Source organism: Sceloporus occidentalis, unplaced genomic scaffold, assembly GCF_023333645.1.
Source record: "Sceloporus occidentalis isolate IW3139 unplaced genomic scaffold, rSceOcc1.0.p SCAF_1, whole genome shotgun sequence".
Classification (NCBI taxonomy): Eukaryota; Metazoa; Chordata; class Lepidosauria; order Squamata; family Phrynosomatidae; genus Sceloporus; species Sceloporus occidentalis.
The window spans coordinates 279,999,747-280,016,698 of record NW_028316981.1 but is presented as its reverse complement, the minus strand read 5'-3'; the positions used below and the strand labels follow the sequence as shown (position 1 = coordinate 280,016,698).

The 16,952-nt window shown below is 41.3% G+C and overlaps 1 protein-coding gene across 2 annotated transcripts in view; it reads right to left on the bottom strand.

Moving 5' to 3' along the window:
- The window catches only part of CMYA5 (cardiomyopathy associated 5), a 94,532-nt gene that overhangs the window by 12,274 nt on the left and 65,306 nt on the right, over positions 1–16,952 (bottom strand). For both annotated transcript variants that reach the window (XM_089494774.1, XM_089494778.1), the window contains exons 10-11: positions 5,827–5,960; positions 3,374–3,473 (exon numbers count right to left, since the gene is read on the bottom strand). In XM_089494774.1, the coding sequence (XP_089350900.1) occupies positions 3,374–3,473; positions 5,827–5,960 (234 nt within the window). The remainder of the gene's footprint in view (positions 1–3,373; positions 3,474–5,826; positions 5,961–16,952) is intronic.

Genomic DNA, 16,952 nt, shown 5'->3' with positions numbered 1-16,952 from the left:
GATGTCCTGCCATCTCTCTCTCTCCCCTCTTTCTCCATAGGAATCAATCCAAAAACGGAGTTTTAAAGGAGCAGAGAGCCCTATGGGTCTTCATCTGGGGAGGCAGAGGTTGCTTGGCTATGGGGATGTCCTGCCATCTCTCTCTCTCCCCTCTTTCCCCATAGGAATCAATCCAAAAACGGAGTTTTAAAGGAGCAGAGAGCCCTATGGGTCTTCATCTGGGGAGGCAGAGGTTGCTTGGCTATGGGGATGTCCTGCCATCTCTCTCTCTCCCCTCTTTCCCCATAGAAATCAATCCAAAAACGGAGTTTAAAATCTCTCCCAGATGCAGACCCAAAGGGGAAGGGAGGTGGGGGATTTCAGTAAGCCTAGGGACTCTGGCCGCCCCCCCCCCCCCAGCTTGTCTTCCCTCCGAAGGGAGTCCGAGGATTCTCTTGGGAGGGGAGGAAGGCAAGTCCCTATAAAACGTTGGGGCTTCATATGCTGGCATATGTTTGAAGAAAATAGGATAAAACCTATGTAACTTGATGGGCCAAGGGCAGAGTCCCCTCCTTGGCAGCCTGGGTTTTAAGGGAGCTCCACAGAGGTCCCTTCAAGCGGAGGGAAAGGGAGGGGACTGGACCAAGGGCAGAGCCCCGGCAGCCATTGCAGCTCTTTAAACCGGTTAGAAAAGAAGAGTCCTCTGCTGTCATCCCATTTCCCCTTTTTGGCACCTTGACACCCTTTTGCTCCTGTGTGTGTGCATGTAATGTGTGCCTTCAGGTTGTGAGCTTCCCTCCCCGCTTTAACTCTTGTCTGGCTCTTTGTTATGGAATTCTGGGAGTTGTTTGCTTGCTTTTGTGTGGTGCTCCAAACAGAGGAGCTTTTGTGGGTTCCCTCCTGGAGGGAAGGAGGAGAAGGTCCTGGGCATCCCTGCCTCCTGCATTGTGAAGCACAGGAGCCCCACTGGACATGACACTAGAGGCCCCCCGCAGAAGCAGCCAGACCCTCCCCCTCTTGCTCTCTGCTCTGGTCTCTTCTTTCCCTCTCTCTTTCTCTCTCTTTCCCTGCTTTCCTCTTCTCTTCCTTGTCCCACCTTTCCTCCCTTTTTCCTTCCTTCCCTCCCTCCTTCTTCCCCCCCCTCTCTCTCTCTCTCTCTCTCTCTCTCTCTCACACACACACACACACACACCTTCCCTCACTGCAGTCGCTCGCCTACCTGCCTCCCTGTCTCCCTGCCTGTCATTCTTTCAGCCAATCAGGAGACGGAGGAATGAGAGAACGGATTTGAGAACGGATAAGAATACCGCACACACCTCTGTTGGAACGTTTTCATCACGTTTCAGTTCGCTGGGAACACATTCAATCTGTACCCTCCTGGAACACATGTGGAACACATTTAAACGTTCTGAGAACCCGATTGGAACACATACGTGCGGTATACTCAAATGTGTTCCGTTCTCATCACATGATGAGAACGTTCTCAGAACGCAGTGCGGTAATCTCCATGGTTTAAAAGCCATGTGTAGTAATTTCCTGTGTCTCTTGCAGCATAAAAAGGAGGAAGTGAGGGGGAGGTAAAAAAAAAAGGAATGTGGCAACACCTTTAAGACTATGTGTGTATGTGCCATCAGGTTGCCTGTTAAGGGGATCCCTAACAATGTCATAGGCTGTTCTCAGGCAAGAAATACTTAGAGATGCTTTTGCCAGTTGTTTCCTCTAAAATATAGTCTACAGCACCTGGTATTTGTTGGTAATCTCCCATCCAGGTAGAAACCAGAACTGACCCTGTTTAGATTCCAAGAATAGATAGGTTTTATCTCTTTAGACAGATATTTTCTGATAGGCCTTCCCTGAATGATTGACCCAGTTGCCTTCACTGATATGGACTGTCCTAATGATTGCCCTATGATGTCCTGTTCTTGCTGCTACTGTTTTAATGATTTTAACTGTATTTTATTGCACCTAGAACTGCCCATATTACACCTGTTTTAAAATCTCTCCACTGGCTTCCGATCAGTTTCTGGGCAAGATAAAATGTGTTGGTTTTAACCTTTAAAGCCCTACATGGCTTGGGTCCAGGCTACATGCGGGACCACCTCCTTCCATATAATCCACCCCGCACACTGCGGTCTTCTGGGAAGAATCTGCTACAACCTAAGAAGACTAGGTTGTCTGTGGTGACCCAGAGGACCTTTTCCTCTGCTGCTCCCAGGCTCTGGAATGACCTGCCAGACGAGATCCATCATCTTACCACCTTGGAAGCCTTCAAAAAGGCAATCGAGAGGGATCTCTTCTGGCAGGCTTTCCCAGATCATCCTCCTTGACCTGCCTCTCCCTGCTACTACTATTACTGCTGCTGTTATTTCTACTGCTCCTAACATTGATATTGACATTGGTACTGATATCACCATCTCTGTCCCCTCTCTCCTATAGCATAACCTCTCCTGCACAATTCACCCACAAGTTTTTTCTTTTCTTTTTTATTATACTTGTATTGGCAAGTTTTATACTTTCTGCTGTTTAATCCTATTTTATGGCTTGGACTTATGCTTTTACAATTGCGGGGAGGGCTGGGTTTTTTGGATCTGTCTTTAATTGCAATTTTAATTGTATGCTGTGTCATTTTACTGTTGTGATCCACTTTGATTCCCTGTGAAAAAGCGGAATAGAAATAAATTATTATTATTAATTATTATTATTATTGTTATAGTTTTTGTTGTATTGTGGACATGTTTTAAGGAGGATGGGGATATTGGGATTATTTTATTGTTTTATATGGTTTTTTATTGATGTAAGTTCCTTCAATCTTATTGAACAGATGGGATAGAAATTAATAATAATAATAATAATAATAATAATTGTTATTATTATTTTAGGGTATTTAGACCCTCCCTTTAAGACTAACTGGTTTTTGTTTTAGCATGAGCTTTCATAGATATAAATCTGCTTCTTCAGAGTGATATTAAAGCCTCAAGCTTTAAAGCATGTTTATACAGATGTGTGAGTGGAATCAAATGTAACAGGATCCAGAAAGATGCAAATCATGTCACTTGCCCTAAATGAACCCAAACTCATTTATAGGTGTGTGTTTCCCTTTAAACCCAACCAATTAAGCAACAACAACAACAACAAAAAACAAACAAACAGGGAGCCTTTTGGCCTTATTTTGATAAGCAGAGATGACATGAAAGAAGAATAATCTCAAAACTGTACAGGAAAAATTAACAAAGTACTTTGAACTAAAAAGAAAAGAAAACCCACGTTCCCCCAATCTCTGTCCTCCTTATATCAAAACCTGTAATTACCATTTTATAATCAAGATGTATTGCTCCTCACATCCTGTCAAGAATAATGTTTGATAATCAGGAGTGTAAATATGAGCAATCCTTACCTAGAGCCTTTTTTGTCCTCAGGAAGGCATATCATGGTTCCATTTGGAGATACTTGCAATGTAGGGTCTGCTGTTCCTTTCATTATGTGAAATCTAGTTCCTATTGTGATTCACAGGGGAAAAAAAAATAAACACCACTTCAGGGATGATTGCAATGTTCACTTGTCGTGAATCATACAAATCTTAAAATCCCAGTCACTGAAACAATGCACTTTACAATTGACTTGAAAGCACTCACATTTCCTTCCGAGATAAGCAGAACAGCATTGTTTGCATTTAACAATATTCCATTTCAAATATTTGTAGGCAAGGGAACACTCCTGTCTGGACACATGGCACAAGAAGAGTAAGGGGAGAGAGGCTTTTAGGCTACTGTACTCTTGCTCCTTATGAGACTTATCCAATGGCTTTCTTTGGCCCGGTACATACCGCCAATAAGTACCATACCAGGGCCAATACTAGGGTTAGGGACCATGCAGCAACTGCACGGTCCCTAACCCTAGTACGTACTGGCGCCGTTACAGTGGCAGAGTCCAGTGTACATGGGTGCCACCATTGTGATGTAAGCACCACACAGCATCTGCATGGTGCCGCAGAAAGAACCCGGAAATACCAGCAGGCTGCCATTTCTTGGTGATCTGTCCTGGGCCTTTGTAAAGTTTCCTTTTTCTCTAGACAGTTGTGGACAAAATGTAGCCTTCCTGAATTTGGAAAGCTTTAAATTCAGACAGCTAAATATGCTCTCTGACTTTAAAACAGCATTGAAGATCAATCTGTTCTGGCAGGTTTATCCAGAAATTTTTAAGTTGTGAATTTAGATGTCAAATTTTAAATGTGGACTGTTTAAAATGTGTGTGTCTTATTTGTCTTTTTAAACTGTTGCATGTTTTAATTAATGTGTTTTTTACTGGTGCTGATCATTGTTGATTTGTTGTTGTTCCCCACCTCAATCCATGAGGATATGCAAATATTGTTGTTATTTCTGATGTTGATAGACTGCAACTCCCATGAGTCCTACCCAGCATAGCCAGTTGTGAGATAGGAACTGCAGTCCAACAGCATCTAGGGGCTACATTATACTACTCATCTCAGTTGAATAGAAGCAATTCGGCTACATGTAATTTGCAGGAGTTTGGCCTTTTTGTGAGGGGCCAAAAAACTCCTTAAACTCTAGAAAAAGCCTTCATGGTTTTTGCTGGACTATCCATGGAAATCCACAAAAATGCACAGTCACATGTGTGGCCATTCGGCTACTATGAATGCATTCAGATGACTAAACATTTTCATCAGCAGGAGGGTGAACAGATGTGAACAGATGCAAATATGCACAGGGAAGTGAAGACAATTGACCATCAATGTGAATGTATGAAAATCCACAGCAATGTGCATTATACACAATACAATGTGCATAATTTGGAAATTTATGTGTGTGTGCGCACGCACGCGTGCGCACACACACACACATATATGAGAGACATAATGAAGCTGGAGAGAGATATTGGGCAAAACAGACTGCCCTTTTGCAGCACCTTCCTGGCGGCTTGGAGGCATGTCATTTAGACGATGAATGTCCCCAAACCAACAGGAAGCCCCTATGAAATCTCCTGCCCAGCCACATGGTGGGCAGCTCTGTGGTGCTCCAGCAGCATAGTATTTATATGCCACACACTGTAGAAGCTCTGGAAAGTCTCAGCAGCGGCAGCAAAGCCAGCTTTTTGTGGGCTCAAAAAGGAGCAACATTTTGCCAATTCATTTTGGCCAGCAAAAAGCCAGATTGGGGCTGCATCATGTGGCTGTTATGGCCCCAATCTGGCTTCCTCAGGGGTGGCTTGATGCTACCCCTGCAGGGCCATCTATTTCAGCCCTAAGGTTCTGTGAAATGGTAGGAGGTATGGATTCGAACCATTTCATTAATCCTTGCATCTTTCTCCAGTCATGCCTCTCTCTAGCCTTGTAAATACAGTACAGGTCAATACTATACTACTTACATTGTAGCTCTAAAGGTTTTGGATTTTGCAGTACTTCAGATTACAGAATTATGGATGAAGGATATTCAACCTGTATTAATATTTGATTTGATTTGTGTAATTTTTCCCTTGAATTTTTCAGGGTGGCAGACTTTTCTGCATAGTTGCTTTACTGTGCCATAAATGTGACCAGTTGTTCAATGTTGTGTACAGTCCACACATCTGTCTTCAAGGTGCTGTCGCTTCTGATCTCTGCATACTACATTGTGAAGACATGGTAACAAATACCATGTTCAATGCAGTCTATTATTTCTTATGTTTATTAAATTAGAAAAAATGTATGCATCTGTTGGTCATATCATAGTTGGGTCTTCTGCAAATGCCCAAATACACTGTACATTGATGAGGTCAAATACAGGAAACATATTCCATTTGTGTATACCTCCCCCCTCCAATGCTCACGCTGTTTAGAGAGCATTTATGTACCTTTTGTTGAGATGAGAGAAGCTTCACTCTGCTCGCTCGTTCCAAAGACATTAACTGCTCTCACGTAGAAAAAATAATTTACATTGGATTCTAGGTGAACTTTCATTTCAGGTCGTTTAATGCCAGCTAGAGATCTGAAAAGGCAATGATATATGGATCATCATTCCATTGAAATAATCACCCTGTTTCTCATGCTGCTTTTCTTCTTACAGAGGAACAGATAAAGGGCTTCATAGTATTAAAGAAGAAGCTTTTATTTTAGAGACTTGTCATCCAACATAGCAAAAAACAAAACACAAGATGGGAAAAAAATCTGTACTGGTGTTACTCAGAATGATAGTCCCTGGGCTGATATTGAGTTTTTAGGAAAGGAAAAACAAAACAAACAAATAGAAAACCACAGTTGTAGCCAATGGTTATGAATATGGTGCCAATCCCTGGCATGTTGGGGCAGGGAGGAGATAGCCGCCAGTCCTCCCATCAGAAGGCCTAAGAAACATTGCTGTAGAACATTTCCATGTACAACAGATGTAACCACCCAGAGTGTAATTCTTTAAAGTAATCTACACCAAGTAAGGGATTATTTCCACAAGGACAGGCATTCTGCAAGGAAGTGGTGATATGAAATATGGAGACTCTCAACAATCCTCCCAAGATGAGACCTTGCTTAACTACTCCCCATGCCAACCTGCTTCAGTGCATCATCATTTCAGAAAACACCAAGTGCTAATCCTTAAAAATCAGTCCTAAATGAACTGGTTACAGTGGCAGCTAATTGCCCATGGGAGTAGAGTGGTGACTTTTACTCTTAAGTTTAAAGCAGCTGTCCAAGGTATGGAAACTATTTTGAGGATAAGATTCAGAATCTTGTATCACTGCTTTAACGTTTGATAGAAAACCTGCAGCAGATTCAGTGCTCCACTCACATGGAAACCACTAGTCATCACTGTAGAGGATATCATTTCCCAGTCCTTGCTATTTCTCATTTGCTGCTGACAAGATGAAAGAAATGTCCTAATAGATAAGCTGTTTCTGAGTCATATTAAATATCAACAGTGGTCCTGGAGATTAATTAGGGGTATGATTTGTTATGTTATGACGGAAGTGATTCACAACACTTTTGCCCTTACAAGCCCTTACCACTGGTCTCCATGCATCTGAGGCAGTAGACCAAGTTTATGAAATCTTATGCTACGGCATTTTTCATTCAGTTAATCTCAAAGGGAGCAATGAGATCTCTGTGGAAGACTACCATGTGTGATACACACATTCCTTGTTTATCGCATCTTTCTCCAGCTGCATCTCTCTCCAGTCTTGCAAATACAGTATTGTACAGGCATGACCTTCACTACTTATATTGTAGCTCAAAAGGGTTTGGATTTTGCTCTTAAGCTCTTGTACACTGTTGTGTACAGTTGACAGGTACAGTCCACACAGCCTCAAAGATGCTATGAGAACCCTATGCAAGACCACCATATATGATACACAAATTCCTTGTTTATCTCTGTACCATTATAGGAAGTGGGACTGATGTACTGCACCAGTGGAGGAGCATGGGTGCACCAACTAGTCCCACACCAATGTCATACAATCTGTGCAGCTCTTTCCTGTATGGAGGGAGACTTTGCATTTACATCCATACTAGTTAAGCTGTCAATGATCTGGAACTTTGATCATCCAATGTACATGGAACCACAGGCACTGCAGTGGAGTGGACTGTGGTCTACTTAATCTTTCCCTTCAGCCATTATGACCTTGCATTATGAGAGACTGGCACTAATTTCATCAAACATCATGAAGAGATTGATGATAAAATGATTATTCCATATAGTTGCTGGCAGTTTGAAATAGGGATGGCTTCCCATGATGTATGCAAACTTTTGCTTTGAGCTCTGTTTTGTAATGCTTCAAAAGCCTATAAACCCACTTGATCTCAGGGAAATATCAAGAAAAAAAGAAATGTGTGTCCACAACAAGCCTAACCAAAGTTCATTCATGTCACCTCAGTACACTTAAAAATAACATTGCCTTGCTCAAGCCTTAGAAGCTGTTCTTTCAGCAGTGTTCCACCAGGTAGCACTAGAAACTGGAGAATGAGGACCTGTTATGCTTTTCCATTTTTTTTAAAAAAAAGAATTACACCTTGTTCAAAATCTCTTACTTCTTTTGCATTCCTTGTGCTGAACAATCACAAGTTAATGTCAACATAGTTCTGCATCACAGAGCTTTGGAGGATTGTCTGCTACATAAATAGATGTCTCATTTATTCATAATATGTCTTTTATTATGTCCTCTTGTCATTCAAGAAAAGAAATGAAAAAGGTTGAAACATATTCTAGCTTCAAAGCCAAGCATTTTTAGCCAGAGTGGATTTCAAAGACTCTCAGATTCTCCTATAATCTGAACTGAGCTGAACTTCTTTATAGTTTCAATCACTCTTATCCTAGCATCAGTACAATAACTGCATAATCAGATGTAACCCAGCTTAAGAGAGGCACTAGCAGCATGTCAATATACAATGTGACCTCACATCACTGACAAAAAACTAGAGGGAGAAATTTGTTTGATTCACAATCTAATGCAAACTTGGTGAATTTTGTACTTTTGAAGAAAGGCACAAATTGAACAAGAGTTATTGAACCTGACTTAAGTTTGTATTTCCCCAAGGGTTTGACTGGAGGTCTCCAGTCAAAAAGTGCAGATAAGATACATGAATTTCAAGGACATTTGTGCTTATCTGTAACAAAAATGTATGTTTTTTAATGTTCCTGGTATATCAATATATGAATATAGTAGGCAAAATAAATCAGGGAAAATTGCATAGAATGCATGTATTAATACAAATGTGCACACATTTCAGAGAAGTTTTCATGCTAACTTTTGAAAAACTCTCAAAGCCCAGGATACACCAGAAAAACTAAGCAAAACTGCATTGGAACACTCACTGTTCGTACTTCTGGATGTATGGACAATATCCTTAAACTATATGTCACAACACTCCCAGCTATGTGAAGGACACTAGTGACTTGTAGAAATTATCGTCTGTCCACAACCTCCAAGGGAACATCATCTTAGCCACTATGGATGTGAAATCCCTATACCAACATGACACAAAAGGATGGACTACAAACTACCAAGGGCATCATTCTAGATGGGACCATAGGAGACCAAGGAGTTTATCACATGAGCCCTGTTCTCACCACATTTCAATCTTCCTGGACATTCCATCTCAGACTTCAGAACACATCTTTCAACAAACAAACAAACAAACAAACAAAAGAAAACAAAACTACAGAGGAGGGTTGTAAAGAGAAATACAGTCAGTCCTCCGTTTTCGCAGGGGATCTGCCTGGCCCCTTTCTCCTCAGCATTGTTTCTGCGGCCATTTGGTTGCTGCGGGAACAATGCATGTGCCCAAAAGGAGCTGTCTAGAGCAGCTCCTTCTTTGTGGTGCCGCAACCAGGAAGTGGCACCATTATGATGCCATTTCCTGTACATGATGTACAGTCGCTGCATGGCGCTGCCAGTGTCATGACGGTCCCCATGTGGACGGGAGGCCGCCATGAGGCCGGCGCAGTCCTATGCTAGGGTTAGGGACCGTGCGGTTGGTGCATGGTCCCTAACCCTAGTATCGCCGCCAGGACGGCACTTAGTGGCCATCTGTACCATGCCTTTGTTTTAGAAATGGAAGATACTCATCAGGCTCTCTAGCTTTTAATCTAAAATTTATAAGAGTTCTTTTCTTCCCTCTCTTGAAAATAAGGGAAACTCAAGAGAACCTGAATAATTTCACCAGGCCACAAAGGGTTCAGGATGCTCAACCCTGCTGCTACAACCTCTGTTCATAATGAAGAACTTTAATGAAGAACTTTATTTCTCACCAGCCAACATTCTTTGTTTTTCAAGAGCTGCTAATCACCTCTTCCAGGAGAAGGAGAGGAAAAAGGGGAAATCTTCCTTCCTCAACTTTCTTCAAAGTACTCCCAATGCTTCTCTTGACACCCCACTTGGAAGGGAAAGATGACCATGTTGGGAGAGAGAACTAGAGGAGGGTTTGGCCAAGAAAGAAAATAGGATTCACTCTCTTCTGCCTCAGACTTTATCTAAGATGCACAAGAGTTTGGCCAGGGTTGGAAAACTGCCCATCTCCCCCTTTGCAATTCACTGATTTTGAATGCATTCATATTCCCATAGTCATGCTGTCTGTATTATTTTGTTTATTCTTCCTGATCCTCACTGTCTTCATCCTAATCTCCCTCCCCCAACTGCCATTTATTCTGTTTGAGGTGACCCAAGTCTTTTCTCAAAGTCATCATAACACTATGTCTGCCATAAGGATATTACAGAAGTCCGTAAATAAAATCACTGCAGCCAATTGTAGTAAACAGCAGAGCAGGCAAATGGGGCCAAGGACAGCAAGGGCAGAAAAATGGCAATGATGACAATAGCAGCAACCAGGGAAACAAATTAGTAGCAAACAAGACTGAAATAATTCAAACGTTTTGGCAAATTTAGCGTTATCATTTATTTATCTGTTGAGAGCCAGTGTGATGTAGCAGTTTGAGAGTTGGACTCTGGGAGACACTCACTCAGCTCATGGAAACCCATTGGGTGAACTTGGGCAAGTCACACTTTCTTAGCCATTGGCTCAGTACACACCGCCAGGAGGCGGTGTCCTGGCGGTGATAGTAGGGCTCGAGAGTGCATACCAACCACACATTCCTGAGCCCTCCTATGTGTGGGTGGTGCCACTATTGCATGGCACCGCCCACAAGGGGGGCATGTTGATGATGTGTGGGCGTCTTAGCACCCACTCGTCTCTTCCAGGAAGTGGTGTCGTAAGGGCTGAGATGCAGCTCTTACAACGTTGCAAAAAGGAGCTGCTCTAGGTAGTTCCTTTTTTGCTGCACAGTGGTGCCTCATCGTTTGGTTGCCGTGGCAACGCTACGCAGCAAAAAGGGGCAGCGTTTTCCCACCCATCTGTACTGCCCCTAAGAGGAAGTTTATGGCAAACCTCCTCTAAATAAATCTTGCCAAGGAAACCCCTATGACAGACTCCTCCTAAGTTGGAGTCAGCATGATGGCACAGAACAAATACAAATTCTGAGGCACCTATCCAAACTGCAGAAATACTCACTGCAGCCTTAATAAGGACTAGAGCAGTATGTGTGTCTAGGGTCTAGTTCTCTGATATCAGTGCCCTCCCACACATCATTCACACATACACAATATTTTCCCATAACAAATTCTGGTTCCTCCAGATCTCAAAGGCAGTGCCAGCACATGCAGTGAGGGCTGGAAAACACATTGGTACTCATTATGAACAGAAACAGCACAATGCTGCCTACTCTTTCACATCAAAGCAACTTACAGCAAAACTGTCTGCATTCAATTCTACATGGACAGATCATTATAACCACCCTGGATGCCTTATTTCTCCTAAAGGGAACAGGTGGGGTATAAGTGCTTTATAGGAATAATAACTTTAGGGAAGTAGCTCCTACACAGTAGAAGTAACTTATATACTATGTCACTGAAAACCTTCCTTTCTTTTGGATGGGATGTAGCAGTGGAGGAAATCTACCTATACTCGTTAGCAAGGGCATCACAGATATGTGATGACTGATTGTCATTTACTCAATGATGGAGATATACAATTGTGGGTACATGAGGTTAAGAGAAACAAGCACACTAGAATAAAAGAGCAACAGATGAAATTAATAGGGCGATGGTACAGGACCTCTTCTCAATTAGCACTTTTCAATAAAAATCTATCAGCTAAATGATGGCACTGCGGTGGGTCCAAGGGTTTTTACATGCATATGTGGGGGGACTGTCCGTGTGTTCAGAAGTTTTGGGGTGAAGTGATAAGAGAGAGTAATAACATTATAGGCAAGGATGTTCATTTGAGCAAAGAGAATTGTCTAAGTTTAAATTTGAAGAATAAGGGACTGAAGAACAATGAAGAGAAAGCAATAAAAATATATTAAAAACAACACAGGCTGTGATAGGATCAGGATGGAAAGAAAGTAAAAATTGGAACTTCACCAAGGTTGATAAGTATTTGGCAGATAACCTGTTATTTGATATTATTAGAGATAGAAGATTAAAATATATTGGAGAAAGGAAAGTAGAAGCTTGGAATTTGGGTTGGGAAATCCTGCTGGAGAAAGTTAAAGGCAATACGGAGTACAATGAAGTCAATAATGTAATTAAATCCCACATATTGAATGTTAGGTATTAATTGTAAACAGTATATTGATCCTAAACTCTTTCAAGCCATGTGGGGGGGGGGGAGTAGGGAATGGGACATATGCAACATTGTATATATGTTATAATAATTTAATAAAGATTTATTTAAAAAAATAAAAAAATACTCAATGATGGGGGGAAAGCCCATATAGTCACATAGTGAATAAAGATCTCAGGAGAGCACAATACAAAACTACATATCTAATTAGTGGCTACCTAGTTACCTATAATTAATCAATTAAATTGATTGATTAGAATATCTATAATTCATTCTGTCTATAAATGAGTCCAAGAGCAAATCAAACTCTTGATGGAAGCCAAAATTACATACTTTGGATATATGATGAGACAACATGGCTGACTGAAAAAGAGAATAACGCTTGGCAAAGTGGAAGGCAATAGTATAAGAGGAAGACCTCGCCATGGATAGATTCAAGCAGGGAAACCTCAACTCTGAATGTGCAAGACCTGAGCAGGGTTGTTGATGACAAGATCTCTTGGGGGTCTCTCATTCAGAGGGTCACCATAAGTCAAAACTGACTTGGCAGCAAACAATAACAACAAATAAATCATTCTGATGGCTTCTAGTACTATAAGTGAAATGAAGCCACTCCAAACTAAGGTACAAAGAAGTATGTTTAAATTAAGGTTGGTGTATAGAAGCTGGTAGAGTAAACTCTCCAAAGTCTTTCCTCCCAGATACCCAGGGAAGCATAACAATTCCCAAAGACCTCATCCAGTGTCCTGAGTGTTGACAACCCAAGCCTCTATAGTTTGTAGTCATAGAGGAACAGGAAAAGACCCCAAAACATCCCATCCCATCCTGCTGCTGCTGTTGTTACAGTACTATCATTGTTTGTATTTCTTACACTTTGAGACTACCCAGTAACCAAAGTTTTCTAGGCCATGGACAGGTAAATGAAAACATAAAATGCAAAATAATAATAAGCAATGATAATTAAATGGAATATAATAAACCCAGGATAAAAACAGTAGCAAGGTATAGAAACAATACTGGTCATCATAAAAACAAAGTAAAACTAGCACCCAATCCTGGATTGCTCCTGATGACCAGATGGCAAACTGAGCCATGAAGCTCAGGTTTGGCTGATATTCCATCTGTACGTTTTGGTGGAAAGTATGGGTCTGACCAAAGTTCCCAGTTACGGTACATTATATGGTCTCCATGGGGCTGCTCTTGAACAGCATTCAGAATCTGTAGCTAGTGTGATATGGCAGTACTCTTGTCATACTATATTGTATGGCAACATCCTATGGAGCCTGGGATTTGCAGTTTGGGATAGGGCATTTAAAATTCTCTGCCAGTGACCCCTAGTGACTCACCAAACTACAAACCCCATCATTCTATAGGATTAATCTATGGCAATTAAAGTAGGATTATAGTACCATAACTGTGAAAAGGTAACTTCGGGGAGGCCCCATTGTTTTTTGCACAATGGACAGATAAGACTGTCTCCTTAAAATTAAAAGGCATGATTTCTCTTTCACTCTGTTAATGGCATGGCAACATCCTTAATTGCCAGAATGTTAGGGAGCAGAAATAGTCTACATAAGGAGGATGCGGATGGAAAAATAACCTAACACCTCCCCCTCTTCTCATTCCTCTAGTCTTCACATTTGCTGGGCTTTTTAGCTAGGGTAGCTATAACAACAGTAAGAAAAGAGTTTCGATCATGTGGTGCTAAAATATTGATCATGGCAAAGAGCACAAATGGTTGATTCATTCCTCTCTCCCTCTGATCTGCTTGGGTGTGTAATATTTCTTAAACTATCACAAACTGTTGAACCATGTCATTCCCATCTTAGAAGAAAGAGGAGGAAAATCAATCTTTAAAAAAATATGCTGAGTGTTATGGATGATCTACATAGTGGACTCTATAAAATACAGTGACACGCTTCCAATACTGCTGGAAACAGAACAGCTCCATTGTACTAGAAAAACGTGGCAGATCCTGGCTGTGTTTCAATACGTTTCCTTTAGATTTTACACTCTTGCTTGTTACAAGTGCTTTTGATAGAATGCAGAGCGCATATGAATGAAAGCAACAAAAGGGACATGATGTTTTAAAAAACGGTTCTCTCCTCCTAAACAGGAATGTCTCAGACACATTCTCTTAATTTAAGTTTTTCAGTGACACAGGAATTCTTGCCTTTGATTATAATTTATCAATAACCCTCTCTTCTCCTCTCTAACATACTAAGATGGGATTTGGATGAAATGGCTTTTAAAGACTCTTCTCTCATTATTTATTTATTTATTTATTTATTTATTTATTTATTATTTAGGTATTTATATCCCGCTCTTCAGCCCTAATGGCTCTCAGGGCGGCTTACATTTATTATTATTATTATTATTATTATTATTATTATTATTATTATTTTAACCAGACAGTTCCCTGCTCGCAGGCTTACAATCTAAAAGACACGACACAAAAGGAGAAGGGAATGGTGAGGGGGGAGGGGATCAGGTCCAGCATTCTTCTCTCCCTCTGAGGCCTGGACCAAGGCAGATGGACCGGAGGGAGGCCTCTGCTTCTTCCAGGCAGGCCTGTTGGAGCTCGCCTGCCTCTCTCCTCTTCAAGATGGTGGCTGAAGGGAGGGCTGGTCTTCCTTGAGGAAGGCAGTTGGAGCTCGCCTGCCTCTCTCTCCCCTTCCAGATGGTGGCTGAAGGGAGGACTGGTCCTCTTCGAGGAAGGCATTGATTGTAGTAATACATGGAGTGCCAAACTGATTTAGCCAGTAGAACTAAAAAAAAAAACTTGCTAAACATATTGTTTAGAGATGGAGCTACCCACTCAAGTTTGGATGAAAAGAAGGAAAATGCATCCAGCCTGCAGTTTTGAAGTTCTGCAGTCTGTTAGAACTTCAGTTTGGAAGTTAGGAACCATTTCTGTGAGGTTTGTGATAGCATATCCCACAGTCAGGACTCAATTTGGAGGTTATTAACCATTTGTGTGAGGCTGAATGTCCCCTAGAAATATGATGCAAGAATGAGGAATCTATAGTTGATTCTCCACGTTTGCGGCTTTGATTTTTGTGGATTTGTTATTCACTGATTTTATTAATATGCTTTCTCTATGAATCTCTAGGTTCTCCAGGGTGGCTCCATTAAGAGTCAACCTCTGCCAGAAGTCATGCTGGAGGACCTAGAGATTCCTAGAGAGAACACTTCTCTAGGCATTTATAGGTCCTCCAACGCAATTTCATGGTCAGCCTATAGCAGATCTTGGCCACAGAATTGCCCTGGAGGACCTAGAGATTCATAGAGAGATGTTCTCTCAGGTTTTTAAAAAAGTGTTTTTTATTTGCAGTTTTTCCACTTTCTTAAAAAAAATATCTAAATTTGCAAATGCTTTAAAGCATTGTTATTATGTTTACACTAGTCATTTATAGTTGGTTTTCTAGAAGCCAAGAATGTCATAAAAATATGCACACATTTCCCAGGTTCTCCAATCTGTTTTTTCTACTTAGTACTAGAGAGCCTTTTCCCACAATTGAATACAAAAACAGCTCTTATTTCCAGCCACAGCTCAGCTAAGAGCTCCTTCCCTGTTCAGTATTACCTTTCTCCAATAGAAATGAATTTTAAAAGATGTGGAGCTGAAAGGAGGGAGACAGAAACGTAGCACTGAATAAGGTCTAGGACTGGGGGATTAGAATCATGCATGCACCTTTTCCTTATATCAGTAAAAAAAAGATGAAAGACTCTCTCTTTCTTTTAAGGTGGATTCATAGGATCAAAAGGCAGGCATCATTTATTTTCGTTTTTGCAGATTCTGCAAACACATGGGGAACCAACTGCATGAGTCACTCAGCAGCTTGCCTGAAATAAATTAGTCACATTAGCAATTCATCTGTCAGGGAAAATATTGTTTCAGCCTTCCCCAAACAGGTGCCCCCAAAGCATATCAGTCTGCAACAACCATCATCCCCATATAGCTGAGCATAATGGGAGATGTAGTCCAATACATCTGAATACATCTGAGGCATACAATTGGGGAAGCCTGCCATTAGTGTCTTTGCATGGCAGTTCTCCATAGAAGCAGAAGTAGAACTTTTTCATCTTACAAACCAATTGCAAAAATGCTTTTAAAAACTGAAGTGTTTGCAAGATTAAATATACAGCCATCAGTGTAGTTTCAGAAAAGGGCTTTTGAACCACAGCATTGTTCTCTCCTGGCCTGCAGCTAATGAATTAGCTCAGTCTTTTAGCTACCACATTTTTCCTCTTCCAAGAGTGGTAGAAAGGCTGGGAGGGATGCCAATATGCATTACCCTTTGTCCCTTTAACAACATGCATTTGCCAACAAAAGAAAACACAAAGAAACCAAAAATACATTAGAGAAACAGGAGAAGCAAGTTGTACTCAGGTCCAAATAAACCATAAAGCTGAGCAAACTACAGAGTTGTTTTTGTCATATCTTTCAAATTGTTTCTGATTTATGGTGACTTTAAGGCAACCCTAGGGCCTAATACCCTAAAACAGTGATGGCAAACCTATGGCACGCGTGCCATAGGTGTCACTCAGAGCCCTCTCTGTGGGCACACATGCTGTCACCCTAGCACAGAGTTTGCCAGAGTCTCTTACTAGAAAGCCAGAGGGACGTGGCACTTTGCAATAAATAAATGGGGTCTGGGTTGCAGTTCGGGCACTCAGCCTATAAAAGGTTCACCATCAATGCCCTAAAGGCACCAGATCTCATCTGATCTTAGAAGCTAAATAGGGTCAGCCCTGGTTAGTACTTGGTTTGGGAGACTGCCAATTAATGCCAAGTACTGTAGGCTATATATTGCAGGAAGAAATTGGCAAAACCACCTTTGAGTATGCCTTGCTTATGTAAAGGTACCAATCA